At 43.6% G+C, this 20448-nt stretch overlaps 1 protein-coding gene across 1 annotated transcript in view; it reads left to right on the top strand.

Annotated features, from left to right (window-relative positions):
- The window catches only part of COL4A1 (collagen type IV alpha 1 chain), a 170389-nt gene that overhangs the window by 49876 nt on the left and 100065 nt on the right, over window positions 1–20448 (top strand). The window contains exons 10-19 of the mRNA XM_035110373.3: window positions 1819–1881; window positions 5061–5096; window positions 6693–6734; window positions 10234–10323; window positions 11770–11805; window positions 12444–12503; window positions 13992–14036; window positions 15320–15373; window positions 15488–15529; window positions 20215–20308. Coding sequence (XP_034966264.1) covers window positions 1819–1881; window positions 5061–5096; window positions 6693–6734; window positions 10234–10323; window positions 11770–11805; window positions 12444–12503; window positions 13992–14036; window positions 15320–15373; window positions 15488–15529; window positions 20215–20308 — 562 coding nt within the window. The remainder of the gene's footprint in view (window positions 1–1818; window positions 1882–5060; window positions 5097–6692; window positions 6735–10233; window positions 10324–11769; window positions 11806–12443; window positions 12504–13991; window positions 14037–15319; window positions 15374–15487; window positions 15530–20214; window positions 20309–20448) is intronic.

A 20448-nucleotide genomic window follows, 5' to 3' on the forward strand; every position in this document is an offset into this window, starting at 1 on the left:
ACACATGTCCAGACATGCGCAGAAGCGACTTCCGGTGCCGGGCTGCCCGTGTCTGCATGTCTGGGCACCAGAAATCGCTTCTGCGCATGTCCAGACATGCACAGACAGCCGGGAGCCGGGACATGGCCGCCGGCAGGAGCTGCATTCCAAATCCGGGGGATTTACGGGATATAAATCCATTTGGGATAACAGCGGGAAACGGTAACAAAATATGGGGGTTTCCAGCGAAAAACGGGAGACTTGGCAGCTGTGGTTCTGGTAGTAATTCTGCAATAAGTGATACATAGGCAGCACTACACAATCGCTAAAACTACATATAGGGGAACACAGATCTAAAATTCGAAACAGAGTTTTAGAGGCGCCTCTGACTCAGCACTACCTTCAGATGCAACATAGTGACACTGATTTTCTGTTCTTCGGAGTATGGCAATATATGCCCAAGAAATACAGCAAACAAGATGTCCAAAAAAATTTGAGGCAACAAGAATCTAGATTGATCTTTTTGTTTAAAACATTACAGCCGGAAGGATTGAACTCAGAATTTGATCTCTCAGTGTTTATTTAAACAAGGCCTTGAACAGTGCAACTTGTATGTGCAATACAAACTCTGCAAGTAGTGTCAGTATTCACTCTCACCTGTCCCTCAGCTTCTCCCACACTTCCTCGCTCCTCACCAATGATTAACACCTGTTGAACAATTCCCTATGCATATATAGCTAAATCCAAACAGGGTAACCTTGCTAAGCAATCTCAATTCTTCAGCTTAAGCCAATAAACAGTACTCTATATGAGATTGAATATCAAAATATACACATTTAAACTTCAAGAACTACTGAAGAAGCCCAGGAATTATTGTGGGAGTGAGCTACCTGCAAACCCCAGTTAACAAGCCCCATTGGTAGGGTTGCCAGACTCAATAGAGGACAGGACTTCTGTGCCTTTAATTGCCCTGCTCTCTTTTGAGTCTGGCAAATGGTGGGATTCTAAATATGGTAAAAGGACTGCCAGGGCAAAACAGGAGGAAAACGCCGGCACCCTTTCTCTCCATTTACATCTGTTCCTCATGCTTATCTTCAGCAACATCTGTTTACAACATCTTTAGCACCTCACGCTATTGGAAACAACTTCAAATTCATATTCGTTGGTATCTCTATGAACCTATCCAAAAGAATATCTAAAGACTGAGTTTTACATCTGGAAAACACATCAGAAGTGGACATTCAGATCAAGTTAAACATTTAACAGCATATTGGTATTAGATATCAACAGATTGTTTTTGGAATTGTCAGTTTGTAAGTTTCTGTGGCTTTCACATAAGACTTTTTATATACAGATCTGTCTCAGAAATTTGATAAATAACATATGTGGATTTAGCATAATTGTTTCACAGTTTATTGCATGTCGCCCATGTGTTGCACGTTTTATGTTACACTATTATTTGTACTAGCAGCACAGGTAGTACATTTTTTTCAGTATGGTTCTGGTAGTGGCAGTCTTCTGCCAACTGCTTCCCTGATGGAAATTGCTCCTGACGCTTCTGCCAGCTGCAGACTGGAAAATGTAACTTCAATATAGACTTCTTCCCACCCCCTGTCCCTGTACTGTACTTGGGGGTGGGGGTGGGGTGTTAAGCCAGGGAAACAAAGCTGGAGGAAAGGATAAACCCTCCACTGCCACACTCCAAATCACCTTGGCTGCTTTTCAGTGCAAAAAAGTTGTTACCTCTGTAGTTTGCCCTGAATCATACTAGGGTACAAGACAACAGAATGACAGATAAATGGGAAAGATACTGTGTTTAATGGTTTTTGTCATATACAGGGAACACCTGGTTTACCAGGTATTGCGGGCCCTGTTGGACCACCTGGACCTTCCGGAAGACCTGTAAGTGTCTGCTGATAGTTCTTTATTCATAGATGCTTTCGGCAAACATAAGGCCGCTGCCTTCCTTCCTTGCTTCCGATACTCCCTTGAGAGGTGGCGGACTCTCCGTCCTTGGAGATTTTAAAGCCATCTGCCATGGATGATCTAGTTGAGATTCCTGCATTGCAGGGGCTGGACTAGATGACCCTTGGGATCCCTTCCAACTCTATGATTCTATGTACTGCTGTTTATAACTCAAACATAATATATAACATCATGTATAACAGATATGCAAAAGTAGGAGAAAGGAAGAGAAAGGAGACAACATGGCTAGAGGGATAGAACTAAAAGTTGGTTAGCTCAAAAAAGATATTGCAGAAGTGAAAAAGACATGTTTACTTACTGCTCTGCAAAATAAAAATAATTATTTCTCAATAAGAACACCACCATAGGAGCCTGTGCATGTCTCCTTGAGCTCCATAAGGGAAGAAATGTGGGATATAATAAAATAAAATAAATATTTTTGTACATCCTGCAGTTAGACATACAATGTGAGGGTCTGGAAGAAAGCCTGAAGGATTAGAAGATCCCGTGGAATGCCCTGCATCTAGTTTTGCACATTAATGTTTAGGAAAGATGAATTAATAATGAAACATGTGCAAAAGAAAGCAATCAGCATGCCTTTTTTGGGAATGGATAACCTCTTGAAGGAGTTTAAAGATCTTGGCCATGTGGAGTTGTTTTTGAGCAGATAGGTGAAAAGTATAATGGTGGTATTAGAATTGCTAACACAATATATCTGAAAAAACTACTTGACTGAATGCAAATTTGGAATGAGATTCAACATCGTACAGGCAGGTGTCTATTTCCACAGCCAGGCTTCTCCTTCCTTTCTTATACCCAAAATAGAGGGAGGGGGATACAAATTTAGGAATTCTGCTGAGTGTTCCTGTCCTTTTAACATATCTCAGAACCAGATAGAATCATTCCCCTTTTCGGCAGGGAGAAAGGTGGCATGTGACTTTCTAAATAGCCAATTTATTTCAATCAGTTCATTTTATTCTATTCAACTCCCAGAGAGGCTTAATTAATATCTTTACTTGCCTCGGACCTGAGCTCTCTTCTCAGCTTAGCCTTTAGCACAAGGTGGATTCCCCCCCTGCTTTACCTCATTTCGGTCCCAGTCTCAGAATGTCACCCCCCTCTAATTCTGAGGTGAAGTGAGAGGGCACAAATATAGGTAGACAATGACCTGGAATTAAAATGGCCACAACCTTATTGATTATAGGTGTAGGTGAAACCTTGGCTCACCTGGCATTGGGTGTATATCTATTCCAGCTTCCCAGCGGAAGGCTGCTTCCACTTCAGGCTCACGCCAAGGATTATGGCCTCCCTAAGATGTCAATCAACTGAGGTGGCCATCCTTAAGGCTGCCACTGGAAGCCCTATGGCCCATCTGCCCCATGTTGGCTTCTGGACAGGGACATCCTTTAACAGGGTACCCTGGAAATACGGCTGATTCCATACTGGTTGATGCATCACTTCACCCGACGCTCAAAGACTAGGATTCCAACCAATGCCTTACCCGCCAAAGTTGTGATGTTTTGCCATGGGGGAGGCAAAAGCGCCAGCCTGGCCAATTTGTCTACAAATCACCTACAAATTCCTTCCCGGCTTTGAATACAGCAAGCATTAGCAACCATAGCAAAGTCAGGAGATAGGAGAAAACAAATTGTTAATCTGGGAATGACCTAGGGAAGCAACATTAATGCTGGATCTGAAAAGGAAAATAATATTAGCAATGTGATAAGGATTAAGCTGAGTTCAAAGCATCCTAAGGAGAAGGAGGGGCAGGAGGGGTTTTGCTTCTGGGCTGGGCTGCAAAGTTCCACCTCACGAATGACCCTTTTATGTATTGCTGCTCTGGTTTTATGAGCACCAACTGGGCCATTGTAAGGGGCCACCCCTAGATCCCCAGGCCATGGGGAATTCCCCACAACAGCTGGGAAGCGAGTGCGGCAAGGTGGCAAGGATCAAGGGTGGAGTGCAAAGGAACCGCAAACCTCAGCCCCACAGGAAGGCGGTGAGCAAAGCACCTTGCAGCACACAGGTAGCATAAGACTAGTGAAAAAATAATTGACAGGCAAGATTACCACTTTAAATATTAACTCTATCCACCCTGAATAAAATATTTTTATTTACTGTAGGTGTTTTTCAAGAGGTTTTCCTCACAGGGAAAGCTTTGTGTACTTCAAGAGTCTGGGGGTTGGTTGCAGCCTGAGATAGTTGAATTTAAGTTCCATCGAAAACAGTGGGACAAGTTAAGACTAAGTTGTTTGACTTCAAAGGAACCTAGGTTCAACTTACATATCCATACATATTTCTATAGGCTATTCAGGTGTGCAGTATATGCATATCCTGAACACAGTGCCCTTTTGCACCTTGCACAGAATGGATGGCGGCAGGGGCAGAACCCCCCTCTCCCCTCCCTCCATGTGGTGGGCAGGCAGGCAGACTGAATGCCTGAACAAGGCCCATCTCTGAGGCAAATATTTGTAGTGCTGTGTATTGAACATGCACTTCCGGCTGATACACCACAACTTCACCCAAAGGGAACTTATCAGAGGTTCTACTTTTCCTAAATCCATAATTAGAATGAGTAGCAATCAGAAGGATTTGGTCTGACTACATATAGAGCTGCTCTTTTCTCCTTTGTGATTTTTTTGAAGCAACCTGTGGGTACCATAAATATGAACAAAATAAAAAATATAAAAATTCCTTCCAGTAGCACCTTAGAGACATATGAGCTTTTGTGTGTATGCACACTTCTTCAGATACATGTTATAGACATGGTAAGCCATCTCCTGAGTTTGATGGTTCAGCCGAAAGCGACTGGGAATACAAACAGGAAGTAGGGTGTAAATTCATCCTCTACTTAGGGAGAGCAGCTTCTTCTGTGGACTTTGACTTAAGGATTAATCTAGTACAGAATTGACTTGGCCACATCTGTTCCTTGAAAGCTGGTATTTCTATTCAGTGAGAATTGTGTTCAAGATAAGACAATTCAATGACTTAATTCACTGATAGAAACGGCATGAAATAAAGATTCCATTTATAATATTATCCTTTGTTAAAGAATTGAGAAGGCTGAAACAAGCATATCAGTATTAATAGTATTAATAAAACACTCTCTTTTTCAGGGTTCTCCAGGGCCACCTGGCCCCCCGGGTGAGAAGGTAAGACTATTCACAGTCAATGGTGCTTTGGGGGAGTTGATTTCCTTCAGGAAGTGTGTGTGTATTTGTATACTGATCTAGATGTCCAGAGGGCGGGAGTAACAAATCACTGGGTTTCTCATTTCCTTGAGTTTCTAAAATAGCATTACTTGAACAACTGAAGTTTGCCTTTGTTTTCATATGCAGCCTTGTGTCTAAAAGTTTCTACTTGAGTACTGTGTAGGACTGCAGTCAGATCTTGAGAATCAAAAATATAACGAGCAAGTACTCTTGGCATTTTAAAGGTTTATGAGAAGGAAATTTCGAAAGTAAATTTGCTGATTGTAAAAATGCACATACTATATATTGTCATGATGTATGGCTGGTGACTGTGCCCTATGCATCAGCGAGCTCAGAGGAGGAGGCTGCTTCATCTCTGTACTTAGGGGAAGAACTTCTACCACCTTCTTCATGACCTTCCTGGCTAGATGACACAGCCATATCACCCTTCTCTGATTCAGAGGAGGCATCTTCTGCACACACACACCCCGGTCTTACAGGGGCCAAAGTCTGCAAAATAAGGCAAAGGGTTTGTAGAAAACCAGCCAGCTCCTCTCGGGAGGCAGGGCTTACTAAACTTACAAATCCAGTCAAATTCTGTAGGGTTCCAGAGACAACAGCTGCATTCACATGAGCATTTATTCAATTTCATTACATTCTCCTAACTGTTAATTTCTGCATTATATTTGAGCTTTCACAGGATGTGAAATATATTGCAAGTTCAGTGGTCATTTCCATGTTATTCACTTCTAGAAATAATCACTTTACAAATAATATGGAATGACTGCTGAATGTGTTGCATAGTGTTCATAATATGTTGAAGATGCACCTCTTACCCATGGCCTTAAATATGGGTATACTGTATATTTTTAGGACTCACTCTATTTTTTAATTGTAAAAATTGTTTTAACTCATTTTAACATTCCAATTGTACCTTTTTGTAACCTGCCCGTGAGTTGTAAACTTTAGGGGAAGAATGGCTAAGAATTCTAATAAATAATAATAAAATTGAAAGCTTAGTAATAATGGCTGTTTTCTTGCAGTATCTTGTAGTATCAGCTGCTGGTGTACAGTTACCATGGTGACTGTAGTTAGCACAATAACTCTGTGTCATAGCAATATGCATTGTTGCAAAGTGTGCAGTTTGCATGCAAGCCTGCAATTCTCACATGCAATCTGACACTCAGTTCTAGGTATATTTTGACATTGAGACCTGGAAACGCTCCACACAGACACAGATGTAAACCAAAAGTGAATTCGTTGTGTAAAGAGGAAAATTAGCTAACCTATAAGGAGGGTAGGACTTGAATCAATGGCTTCAAGCTACAAGAAAGGAGATTCTTACTAAACATCAGGAAAAACCTTTTGACAGTAAGAGCTGTTTGACAGTGGAATGATCTCCCTTGGCAGGGAGGTCTTCAATTCAAATCCCACCTCACGCATTGGGTCTTTGCATTCTAGTGTGTTTGCATGTATGCGAGGGAGCACTTTTATATACCGGGTAGTTGCTTTGATTAACTTATTTTGTTATAAAATGCCTCTTCTTTGTGTCATCAGGGTCATATGGGGTTAAGCTTCCAAGGACCAAAGGGTGATAAGGTAAGTTTGTTCTTTTGAAAGTCATAACCAAATATGCTATGTACCTCTATAATCCTTCGCTACAGTATGTTAGGATGCCCACTTCAATAAAAGCATCTTTAAATTGGGTCTGCATTTGTGCACAGTGCTTTTTTCTGGGGGGACTCAGAGGTATGCATACCCCTAAACATTTTGTGAATCTAAGTTTGGCCTCTTTGAGGGGCAGTATTTCAATATGAGTAGGAAAATGAGAGTACTCCTAAATATTTTTAAGAGACAAAAGCACACACACAGCTGTATTTATGGGGTAAGCTCAGTGATTTCCTATTGCCTGTGTTGGTCATTGGATTAGGCTGTGGCTCCACCTAGTGGATGAGGCAGGGTAGGCTGGGCTCCCAAACCAGTTTGTTCCTGCCTTCTGACAAACCAGCCATGTTGCTTGTGGCCTCTTGTATACATTTCATCTTCAGGCTTGTTATTCTAATCCTTTTGCTTAATTCTACCCTCATCTGCTCCTGAATACTCTCCCTTCCACTGTGTCCTAGCCTTCCTTTCTCTGAATCAGCAGCTTTCTCCCACCCTTTTCTACCTTTGAAAATACTTTCCTCCACTCCTCTTACTATAGGCAAAGACCAATTTAGGTGCACCAAATGACGCACAATCCCACGCGCACGCACGGTGCCCAACCTGGAAATGTCCCCCCAGACCTCATAAAGAAGCCCTGTTTAGGGAAGCTTTTAATGCTTTTAATTTCTGTATTTTAATGTTTTGTTGGAAGCCGCCCAGAGTGGCTGGGGGAAGCCGGCCAGATGGGTGGGGTACAAATAATAAATTATTATTATTATTATTATTATTACTAGTCACGAAAGGGGGCTGAGCGATCTTACACATGCCTCACTGGTGTGTGTGTGGGGGTCGGTCCAAAATGGAACCCCCATGCAAAACAAGGATTGCTTGTATATAAAATCTTTAAATTCTTCCAAATTCTCCCCCTCTTCCTTTCCTCTGACTGACTGTGCTCGAAGGAAAAGGTTGCAATTTTTCACACATACATCTCTTAGCTCCTAGGAGAGCTGGTAAGAGCAGGGCCCCATCAATGCCTGACACACCGACTGCCATTTGGGAGACCCTCTTGGAGCAGATAGCAGCGCTGAGTTCAGATGAGAGACAGGCTGCCCACACATCCTGCACAGCCTCATTCTTCACTGCACGTCTCCTCAGGACCGCCCTGCCCAGCTTCGCTGCTTCAAAGCCTTGAAGGAGGGCTCCATTTCTCTCCCTCGTGGCTTGTTTTGTAGCACCGGGGCTGCGCAGGAGACACTTAGCTCTTGCCTAGCCCCGCTGCTTTGGGGCGAGCGGCGAGGGAGGGCTCCGTCTGGGCCGCTTTCCCTCCCCCCCCCCCGCCCCACAGTGAGCCAGGGAGAAGAGAGACGCGGCCGCCCCTGTGAGAGGTGGCGACAGGATCAGTGCCCCGAAAGCGCTCCTTTTGGGGCACTCATCCCATCACCACCTCTCACAAGAGCAGGCTTCCTCCCCCCTGTCTTTTTCTCTCTCCCTTCTTTCTCTCTCTCTCTTACCCACCCCTTCCTTCCTTCCCTCTCTCTTCCCTCCCTCCGTCCCTCCCTCTCTCTCTCTCGCTATTTCCCTCTCACCCCCTCCTCCCCCCAAAAATGAAATGCACAAATACAGGATGGGTGACACCTGGCTTGAGAGCAGTACATGTGAAAAGGATCTAGGAGTCTTGGTAGACCACAAACTTGACATGAGTCAACAGTGTGATGCAGCAGCTAAAAAAGCCAATGCAATTCTGGGCTGCATCTAGATCAAGGGAAGTAATAGTACCACTGTATTCTGCTCTGGTCAGACCTCACCTGGAGTATTGTGTCCAGTTCTGGGCACCACAGTTCAAGAAGGATACAGACAAACTGGAACGTGTCCAGAGGCGGGCAAACAAAATGGTCAAAGGCCTGGAAACGATGCCTACTGGAGGGCGGTTCTGGATCTCAAATAATCTACAAAACATGTCAGATGGACTCCATCTTATTGATCCACAAATATCTTCACACCAATAATTGCCTCATCTCCATAGACCTTCAGAACACCTATCTCAGCCACCACAAATATATCTAGATTACTATAGAAGCACACCACTTTCAATACAGGGACCTCCTGTTCATTGGGGCCTTCCCACCATGTCTTCACCCTCACTCAGAACAGGCCTGGGACCCCCTGAAATTCGGGAGGGTGTGAGGGAAAGCCCAGCGAGACTTTGGCATCTGAGCAAAGTTTTCACGCAGGTCCACTGACACACCACCCATTGGGAGCCAACTTCCCGGCTACTACACAGCCACACAGGGTGGGAAATGCCCACCCCACTGCTGTGCCAAAGCCCAGAAATGGCTGCACACAGTGGCAGCCCTGGATCACAAACGCCACTCCTCATGAGGCTACTGGGAGTCCTCCCAAGAAAGCCAGGGCCCTTGCCCATGGAGAGCTGGGGAAGAGAATTGTGGATAATTGTATGTCATTATATTTTGGAAAGACTTAGAGAAATTCTTTTTAAAAGGTAAGCTACAGTAATAACCAGTGGGGTGGAGTTGCAGATGTACTGGTGTGAGTACTAGGTTGGCTCTAGGAGTGTCTCCACACAACCCTCATGTGCTGTTTGGGTAAGCTGCAGTGACACTCCCCCCCCCCCCAACCCCTGTTCAACTGGCCGCTGCTGGTAAGCAGGCAGGTAAAATACAATGAGTTTCTATGTTGTTGTTGTTCACAGCATCATATCTGTGGTTGAGTTTTGATAGGAGCATCACTCAGCCAAGCAGCCCATGTATCGCAAACTGATCTCTTTGTGCTTGGCCTCCTCTTCCAGATGCTTGGAATCACTGAGACATGCATTTACTTTCAACCTAGTAATTCAGAAACCCCCTCCCCTCCCAATATTATCTCATTGACTAGTGGGAATATTTAAGAAATACTTCCCTGAAAATTTATTCCCTAGATTTGGGGATTCAGCATTACCAGAACTGTGCTGAACCGATACTGTTGGCATCTATGGTTTGTCCAGATTTTTATTTTTGAGAATGTGAAAGTCTCAATCCTTTTTTAAAAAAAAATTGGGGGGAGGGGGAATCACGAGCCAGTATTAAATGGAGTTTCTTTTATTTAGTGTGTTTTTTCAAGGGAACTGGTAGGCTTCTATAAAAAGGCAAGAAAAAATAATAGAAGGTTTTTCTTTCTGAGAATTGATGCTATTTATCTCTCATTTTTGAAGGACTCGTTACCACTAAGAACAAATTTCTCTTGGATAAGTTATGCTGCATTATCTCCTGAAATGATAGGATTGAATACACTTAATTTTACCTTTAAAATTTTAGTACCTTCAAATTTGTTTGATAATAATGAGCTTTAAAACAAAACAATTTTTTTGAAGAGAATCAAAGTCTTAAGTTAATTTTACGCTTTCTATTATTCCTCTTGTAGCTAATTTTATTTTAATTTTTCTTGCATGCAACTCTAGGGTGAGCGGGGTGCCATGGGCCCTCCAGGTCCCCAGGGAAGTGTTCCTCAACAGCAAGAGAAAGGAACCATAGTGATACGGGGAGAGACGGTGAGTGTCTGCATTTTGTTCTTCTGATGTCAGTGGCATTGGGCTGCATTCACAAACTTTTACTCAGAGTAGACATGCTGAATTTAATGGCCACAACTCACAGGTCAATTTATTTCAATGGGTCTACTCTGATTAAAAGGAAGTCAATTACAATCATTAATTTCCAAAAGCTATCAGTTGTGATAGAGATTACTGAGGTCCATCAATTTTCTCCTTTTCCTTTTTTTTTTGGTAAGTAAATTATTCTCTCTGGAATATTTGTTCATTCTTTGACCCACTCCCACCACTCATTTGCCATGCTCTCTGTGAGTGCACAAAAGACCAAACTAGATGTGACAGCATGAAAATAGCTCAATGAGATGTAGGTTAGCAGCTCCATAGACCAACCCAATTTATTCCAGTGGGAGATCCATAGGGAGGGGTTTCTCATCTCTTCAACTTGACGTGGTCACAAACCACGAATCTTTGGAGACAGAGTGGCAGCTGCCTTTTGGAAGAGAGATCTAAGCCTGCAACTGTCTGAAGCCTGAGGAGACACCTCTGCTGCCAGACTTGACAGACCCCTCTGGGGAGCAGGAGAGCCCTAAAGCTCGGAAGCCCACAGCCTAGAAGAAGCCAACAAACTGCAGAGGAGGGGCCTTGCCCTTTTAACTGCCTAGATGCAGAACCAAACCTTGGTGCTGATCCGGGCTTTGCTAGCCTTACTGTCTTCCTGGAACCCTGAGGTGCCTCATCTCCCTCTTGTTTGGACCATCACCTCTCTGCAGCAGTGTTCATCCCCATGGACCAGGACATAGGACTGCCATTGGATGGGCATTTCTGCATTCAGGTTAGTCAACAGATTCTGGGCACTGTTTTAAGGCAGGAATTGGAAACCTCCAGCACATGGGCCAAATTGGTATGGTAGAGATGTGGCTGCCAGTGCACAATGGGAACATTAAACTGCATTCCTAATTGGGCATTGACAAGGGAAAGCAGGCTTCAGATTCACTACCTGTCAGCTGATAGCATTTTGCAAGCTCTGTGTGGTACTTTGAAGTCTCAACTTTGGGCCATCAAAGCACTCAATCACCTGACTTCATGGTGGCACCAGGTGATTGACAGGAAGTATGCCCCCCACCTGTCAAATTTGGCCCATATGCTACAATCCAATAAAGATCTGGCTCACAGAGCCCATAAGGTTCCTCACTTCTGATTCAAGGGGACTGAAGGTTCTCTGATCACAATTGATCTGTGAACCTGTTTTCTTTTCAGCAGTTTTTTATAAGCAGATTATATCAGAGAATCTGAAACTTTTCAAAAACAAATCATTACGCAAGACAGTAACCCTAACATTTTCAAGGTTTGGAGACTCTTCAAAAATTACTGTGTTTTAAATGGAGGATCATAGGAGGGTATAGCTGATGCCTCATTATATTAATCTACTTTGTTTTGTCATTCCATTAGGGTGCTCCTGGTGAAAAGGGTGACCCTGGCTTTCCAGTAAGTTTAAAACTGATCTGTATTTTGGGGGTCCTGAATTCATTTTACTGAGCAATGCTATAGCTGCTGTGTCCTATATTGTACATGCTCACCCCAGGAGGGGTGGAGAGACCACAGCACTCAAAAATTCCAAAACGCTGCATAAACAGCAGCCAGACATGAGCTCAGAAATTCCCAGCAATCAGAGGTTGTTGTGGCAATGATGCCTACATGACCCCCCAATCATGGAGGGAGCCAATGAACTCATGGTAACAAGCTGAGCCCTCCTCCCTGCACCCCAGCTTGCATAGCGCTAGCACAGCACCCCCAGTTAATGACCTCCTATAGCCCAAGCAGTAGCAGCCCCACTCCTGAGAGTCCCCCGACATCCCAACAGGCAGGACTTTGAGTCTCTCTCTACCTCTCGCAACCACAGTTTTTGAACACAGCATGCAAAAGGAAGGAAGGAAGGAAGGAAGGAAGGAGAGAGCACCCAACACAGCACTCACATGGGAGTGCTGAACTGGTGAAGAAAATCTATGCCAATGAGCAAAAGAAAGGGTTAAGAGGACACACAGTGGCATTGGCAATGCCTAGTGGCCCTATGTTTGTAACTCGAGGTACCACTAACATGCACTAATGGCATTATTTTTTTTAAGGGCTCACCAGGATTAAGTGAGAAAGGGCAGAAAGGTGAACCTGGGAAGCCTGGTCCACGGGTATGTATGCTTAGTGTTTATTCATCCCTTTGCTTTTGCTTCTCCAGCCATTCAGTGATTTCTGTTAAACATATTAGTCATCTCAACGAGATGTAAATCTGAAAGCAAGATTTGTACTGCAGGGAATTTTGTTGGTAGGTGTGAGATTTGAAGCTCCCCTTCGCAAATCAATTGGCAGAGCCAGGATGGTATTTACAAGGCTTCAACTACATACAGTGGTACCTCGGTTTCAGTACACAATTGGTTCCGGAAGTCTGTACTTAACCTGAAGCGTATTTAACCTGAAGCAAACTTTCCCATTGAAAGTAATGGAAAGTGGATTAATCCGTTCCAGGCGGGTCCGCGGAGTACTTAAACTGATAGTACTCAAACCGAAGCGTACTTAAACCGAGGTATGACTGCATATACAAAGCACAGCTACATTTCATGCTGCTTTGCCTTCTAAGTCAGAATCTTCTGCTCCACCTCCAGCATAACAGTCTTGTGAGCTTCAGAGGCCTCCTCTGTTCCCTGCTCTTTATCCCCCTCCGTTCCTGGGCTGAAGGCACTGGCTGCATCTCAGGATCAGTGCTGGAGCTGACCTTCTGTGTCAGCATCTGAGAACCTTCACACCTCCTGACTCCCCCCCCCCCCGCTCTCTCCACCCTCACTTCCTGCTCTCCCCCTCCTGCTTGTTCCCTCTACAACAATTCTCCTCCCTCTAACTCCAGAGGATCCTCGGGCAGTTCCCTGACAGTAAGGTTGGTTTCTGATTGAAATAGTGTGTTGTCTTTTTTTAAGGGAGAAATGATTTCAATGCAGAAAGAATTTGATTACTTTTGACATATGAATCAATCAAATAAAAATGATAAAACATGCTTATTTTTTTAAAAAATGTGAATTTTACTAGAATATTTTTAACAAATATTTTATTTTACTTTATTTTGAGCTTAAAAGTTACATTTTGTCACTCAACAGTTCTACCCAATTCTACAATACCAATCCATCATCAATGTTTATAATCAAGAATACAGTCAATTGCATTTTATAATTCCACCCTATCCGCTTTCATCTTCTTTAACAGGTTTCTTAATATGTTCTGCTATTTTTTCCCTTAATCTTCAAACCCTGCTGTGGACTTCACATATGGAAAATAACTCTTTAAATTGACCAGAAAAGGGATTCCGGTCCTTCTTCAATGATTCTAGATTTGTATCTCTAATCAGTGCTGTCAGTTTTTGCCATTTCTGCATAGTCCAAGGTTTTCATCAGCCATTCTTCCCTTGAGGGTGTTCTCACATCCTTCCACTTCCTTGCCACTGTGGTTACATGCAGCTCTACATTTGAAGCTTTCTCCAGGTTTTCCCCATGAGACTCTGAGAAAGCGTGGAAAAACTAAATGCTTTCTAAGACCAGCTAGGGAAGGACACATGCCACTTACTCTGCAGTTTCAACATTTTTTTTTAAAAAAAAGTAGTAGGAATTTATATGAAACTATTTACATTTCAGGGAAGACCTGGAAAGGATGGAGAAAATGGAGAGAAGGGAAGAACTGTATGTATTTTCAATTTTCTTCAATATTGCTTTTACATACTTCTAAAAGCTTTTATCTCTGGTATTTAATTATTACAATTCTATACAACCCTTCATCAGATGATCACTGCATAGTTTACAATGTAAAAACACAAAAATACATACCGTACCATAATAACAAACAAAAACAAGAACCCTGCACCACACAGTTTAAAAGGCCATGGACCAAACACGGAGGAGAGCTCAACATTGAGCCTACCAAGTAGCAGTGGTGACAGCAAAGAAGACCTTTGTTGCCCCTTTACTGCATTTGCGGAAAACATTTCCAGGAGACTCCTTCGGGTGGCTTGGGGTCTGCTAAAGACTCTAATATCTCCTGTAATGATTTTCCAAAGGCTTTTTTTTGCAGATAAAATTGCTCAAATTCAGAAGGAAGCAGACTCTACCATGATAGCAGTGCTGGGTCGGGAGAGTCCTGGTGCTCTCTCTGGTCAAGTTGTATCAGTTTCAACCTGTTGTTTCTGAGGATGTCTACAGGCTGCTTGGATGACTGAAACTGACCACCTGTCTCCTTGATACTTGCCCAATGCCCATCCTGGCTCATAAAAGTGAGCAATGGACTCTGTGTGATAGCAAATGCTTCCCTCTGTGAGGAAGTCTTCCTGGAACCCCTTAAGTGGTTATTAAATTACTTATTTTTTTTTAAAAAAAACTTACTTGGACCAAGCCACTATGGCCAGTTATTGCCCAATCTCAAATCTTCCATTCCTGGGCAAGGTGACTGAGCGGGTGGTCGCTGAACAACTCCAGGCATGTCTGGAGGATGCGAACCATTTGGATCCCTTCCATTCAGGCCTGAAACTGCCCTGCTCATGCTGGTCATTGGTCTCCAGTGGACTAGGGACTGAGCTGAAAGCTGTTTCCTGGTTCTGTTGGATCTCTCAGCAGTTTTTCATACCATCAACCATGGAATCCTTCTGAACCATCTACAAGGGTTGGGAGCTCCTTCCTCCTGGCCCGTGTCCAGAAAGTGGTATTTGGGGCTCTCACCTGTGGGGTGCCTCAGGGTTCTGTCCTCTCCCCCATGCTTTTCAACATCTATATGACGCTGCTGGGAGAGATCATCAGGGGGTTTGGGCTGGGTGTCCATCAATATGCGGATGATACCCAGCTCTACCTCTTGTTTAAATCAGTTGGAGGATGGATGACAATGAATGGATTGAGGTTAAAATAATCTTAAGGAGCTTGTCTTGATTTACAAATACCACAGTTAATGAAAACTATTATTATTATTATACGTGTAGGGAGAAACTGGCCCCTCGGGATTTCCAGGACTGCCCGGAATAAGTGGTCCTAAAGTAAGTAGATCCATTTGAAAATGTACCTTAGCTTTCCTTCACAATGACTATATTGCAATTAATAATAATGTTTCCTTTAGTCAGCTTTAGAATGTAACTCTTTGTTTTTTTCAGGGAGATAAGGGTGCAGCAGGTCCTTCAGGACCTCCAGGAATAGTAAGTATTAAACCTATGTGCTTAAATGAATGTCTCTTTTAACTATAATAAATGGAAGATAGGAAAGTGCCCTAGGCTGGGTCAGGCTATTTGCCCATGTAGCCCAGAGCTGCCCACTCTGACTTGCAGCAGCTGTGGAAGGTCCTAGGCAAATATCATTCCCAACAGCTGCTCTGATCATTCCAACTGGAGACCCCAAGGGATGTAATCCATATGAAGGTGATGTGATCCACCACTAGATTACAGCTTTTCCCAGGGCTTCTTAATTTAATGCTTAGAAAGGGACTGTGTAAAAATATTGATTCATCTGTGATGCTTTCTTTTTTGATGTGATCAAAATTTGATATTTCCTTATATGTAACAAATTTGTGTTTGAATGGCACAAAAACAGTTTTGCTTACTTTCCAGTAGTACTGTGCATCCACTTCAGAAGAATCATAGAATCACAGAATTGTAGAATTGGAAGGAACCCAAGAGTCATCTAGTCCAACCCCCTGCAATGCAGGAATCTAAACTAGATCATCCATGGCAGATGGCCATCCAACCTCTGCTTAAAAACCTCTGAGGAAGGTGCACAAACGCCAGAGGGAAACCGTTCCACTGTCAAACAGCTCTTACCATCAGAAAGTTTTTCCTGACCTTTAGTCGGAATCTCCTTCCTTGTAACTTGAAGCCATTGGTTCGAGTCCTACCATCCAGAACAGGAGAAAACAAGCTTGCTCCCTCTTCCATGTGATAGCCCTTTAGATACTTGAAGATGGCTATCCTATCTCCTCTCAGTCTCCTCTATTCCAGGCTAAACTCCTTCAACCATTCCTCATAAGGCTTGGTTTCCAGACCCTTGATCATCTTGGTTGCCCTCCTCTGCACATGTTCCAGCCTGTCAACATCCTTCTTACATTTTGGGGCCCAGAATTGGACACAGTATTTCAGGTGTGGTCTGACCAAGGCAGAATGAAGTGGTACTACTGCTTCCCTTGATCTGGACACTAGACTTCTGTTGATGCAGCCTAGAATAGCATTACTGTAGTCTTCTTTTGCTGCTGCATCACACTGTTGACTCATGTTCAGCTTGTTGTTCATTAAGGCCTTTAGACCCTTTTCACATGAACGGCTAGAAAGGCAGTTGTCCCCCATCCTATATTTGTGCACTTGGACGCTGCCAGAGCCCCAGCACCTAGTGCATGGCAGCTTCCTCCGGGAGGTGGGACTGAGGCTCAGGAGGAGTTGCAAACCCTTAGGGATGTTGTGGAGATGGGAGCTCCAGAGGAAGAGTTGCAGAGAGGAGGAGGCTCCAAGAGTCACAGCGCCGGCCGCTCAACAGACCAGCTCTAGTGGAGAGGGTGCTCAACCAGCACCCTCACCCCAACAGAGGATGGGGGGAAAGAGGAGGGAACAACGGAGGAGGTTCCGGGTGCCCCAGGGGTTATGCTGGTGTAAATCACGAAGGGAGGTGATTTCGGATTCTGAATCAGATTAGTACAGTCATGCTTGTCGATGCTCTGTCTTGTACATATGTATATAGTGTTGTTGTTTTTTAGTCCTTTAGTCGTGTCCGACTCTTTGTGACCCCATGGACCAGAGCACGCCAGGCACTCCTGTCTTCCACTGCCTCCCACAGTTTGGTCAAACTCATGTTCGTAGCTTCGAGAACACTGTCCAACCATCTTGTCCTCTGTCGTCCCCTTCTCCTAGTGCCCTCAATCTTTCCCAACATCAGGGTCTTTTCTAGGGAGTCTTCTCTTCTCATGAGGTGGAAAAAGTCGTGGATCCTCAGCTTCACGATCTGTCCTTCCAGTGAGCATTCAGGGCTGATTTCCTTCAGAATGGATAGGTTTGATCTTCTCAAGAGTCTTCTCCAGCACCATAATTCAAAAGCATCAATTCTTCGGCGGTCAGCCTTCTTTATGGTCCAGCTCTCACTTCCATACATCACTACTGGGAAAACCATAGCTTTAACTATACAGACCTTTGTTGTCTCTGCTTTTTAAGATGCTGTCTAGGTTTGTCATTGCTTTTCTCCCAAGAAGCAGGCGTCTTTTAATTTCGTGACTGCTGTCACCATCTGCAGTGATCAAGGAGCCCAAGAAGGTAAAATCTCTCACTGCCTCCATTTCTTCCCCTTCTATTTGCCAGGAGGTGATGGGACCAGTGGCCATGATCTTGGTTTTTTTGATGTTGAGCTTCAGACCATATTTTGCGCTCTCCTCTTTCACCCTCATTAAAAGGTTCTTTAATTCCTCCACACTTTCTGCCATCAGTTGGTGATCTCCGGCGGGCTAGGGACAAAGGTGAGAGCTGTTTCCTAGTCCTAGTCTCTCAGCGGCTTTTGACACCATCGACCATAACATCCTTCTGGAACGTCTAGAAGGGTTGGGAGCTGGGGGCACTGTTATACAGTGGTTCCGTTCCTTCCTCCTGGGCCGTGTTCAGAAAGTGGTAGTGGGGGATGAGTGTTCAGACCCCTGGGCTCTCACTTGTGGGGTGCCTCAGGGTTCTGTCCTCTCCCCCATGCTTTTTAACATCTACATGCAGCCGTTGGGAGAGATCATCAGGGAGTTTGGGCTGGGTGTTCATCAGTATGCGGATGATACCCAGCTCTACCTCTCTTTCAAATCAGAACCAGTGAAGGCAGTGAAGGTCCTGTTTGAGTGCCTGGAGGCGGTTGGAGGATGGATGGCGGCTAACAGATTGAGGTTGAATCCTGACAAGACAGAAGTACTGTTCGTGGGGGACAGGAGGTGGGCAGGTGTGGAGGATTCCCTAGTTCTGAATGGGGTAACTGTCCCCCTGAAGGACCAGGTGCGCAGCCTGGGAGTCATTCTGGACTCACAGCTATCCATGGAGGCGCAGGTCAATTCTGTGTCCAGGGCAGCTGTCTATCAGCTCTATCTGGTACGCAATGAAAAGGTAAACCACCATGAGGTGCAAATATTTAAATGTATAAACAACCTTCACATATACAAGGAGATTCAAAAATGTGTGCAAAGTCTCATACTCGAAGTCTTAAAAGTCCAGTATAAAGTGCAATAAAGTCTGACAATAAAGTGCTATGATGTATCATCTGTCCACCAAATCTAAATCCTTAAACCTAGAAACATAGAATCATCGAGTTGGAAGAGACCACAAGGCCATCCAGTCCAACCCCCTGCCAAGCAGGAAACACCATCAAAGCATTCCTGACATATGGCTGTCAAGCCTCTGCTTAATGACCTCCAAAGAAGGAGACTCCTTGGCACTCAAATTCCTTGACAGCAAATTCCACTCTTTGGCAGCAAATTCCACTGTTGAACAGCTCTTACTGTCAGGAAGTTCTTCCTAATGTTTAGGTGGAATCTTCTTTCTTGTAGCTTGAATCCATTGCTCCGTGTCCGCTTCTCTGGAGCAGCAGAAAACAACCTTTCTCCCTCCTCTATATGGCATCTTTTAATATATTTGAACATGGCTATCCTATCACCCCTTAACCTTCTCTTCTCCAGGCTAAACATACCCAGCTCCCTAAGCCGTTCTTCATAAGGCATTGTTTCCAGGCCTTTGACCATTTAGGTTGCCCTCCTCTGGACATGTTCCAGCTTCTTCTTTTTTTATAATAATTTTTATTGATTTTATAGAAATATAGAAAAAAATAGATAGAATAACAAAAACATACAATAAAAGAAAATACATAAAAAGAAAATCCAAATTCTTTTAACATTGTATGTGGGGACCTCCTCGAGTTCCCTCACTCTGTGCTTCATTTCCTTTTTATCTTTTTATCTTTAGCAATTTCCAATACATTTTTATATAAATTTCTTAGGGTTTCAACTCTTTCAAACCTCTATATACTTCCCAAATTCTCCAAATCCACAGCTTCTATACAATTCTAAATCTAATCTTAATATTGAATTTTAGCATATTTTTTCAAATAAAATTTAAAGTCTTTCCACTCTTCTTCTGTCGCTTCTTCTCCCTGGTCGCGAATTCTTCCGGTCATCTCAGCCATTTCCATGTACTCCATCATCTTCATTTGCCAATCATCCACTGCTTGTCAGTATCCTTCTTGAACTGTGGTGCCCAGAACTGGACACAGTTTTCTAGGTGACCAGAGCGGAATACAGTGGTACTATTACTTCCCTTGATCTAGATGCTATACTCCTATTGATGCAGCCCAGAATTGCATTGGCTTTTTTAGCTGCTACATCACACGATTGAGCCATGCTAAGCTTGCGGTCCACTAAGATCCTTAGATCCTTTTCACCGGTACTGCTAGTAATCCAGGTGTCCCCCATCTGGTTCTTCCTGCCAAAGTGCAGGACCTTACATTTGTCCCTGGCGCTCAGTTCTCCAGTCTTTACTTAAAGTAAAGTTGCTTTACTTAAAGCACCTGGGTGGTGAGGTCTCTGTAGTATGTGGCATCGCAGCTGACCTTGGAGTCAAAACCCCTCATCCCCACTTACTCTTACAAGGACTATTTTTAGCCACTGTAATTAGATAAATGTATAGAACTGAAGGGGTTTGAGGTTGTGCTAAAAACAAACCCTTGCAAGCCTAAACTTTATGATAATGCACAGAGTAGAAGTCAGAGTAGAAGATTTTAGCAAGCCACTTGTGTACAGGATTGAACCCTATAGTTCTTATCTGTTAGAAGGCTGAAAGCATTTTTTAAAAAAATTAATCTACATCACACTATTTCCCCTGTTGTTCAGGTTATAGGGATAGGAGATCAAGAAGTAATAGGTGAGAAAGGCGATTCAGGTCCTCCCGGAATTCCTGGACAAAAAGGTGAACCAGGTCAAAAAGGTAAATATTGCTAATTGCTAATTGTTTCATTAAATTAACTTGGTCAAGAAAGTAATTCAATTTGGTTTAAAAAATGATTTAATTGACTTCCTGGTGAGATTGTAGCTGATTCTTTCTTTCTCTAAATTCAGTGCATTCAT

Source organism: Zootoca vivipara, chromosome 3, assembly GCF_965207765.1.
Source record: "Zootoca vivipara chromosome 3, rZooViv2.hap1.1, whole genome shotgun sequence".
In the NCBI taxonomy this organism is placed as follows: Eukaryota; Metazoa; Chordata; class Lepidosauria; order Squamata; family Lacertidae; genus Zootoca; species Zootoca vivipara.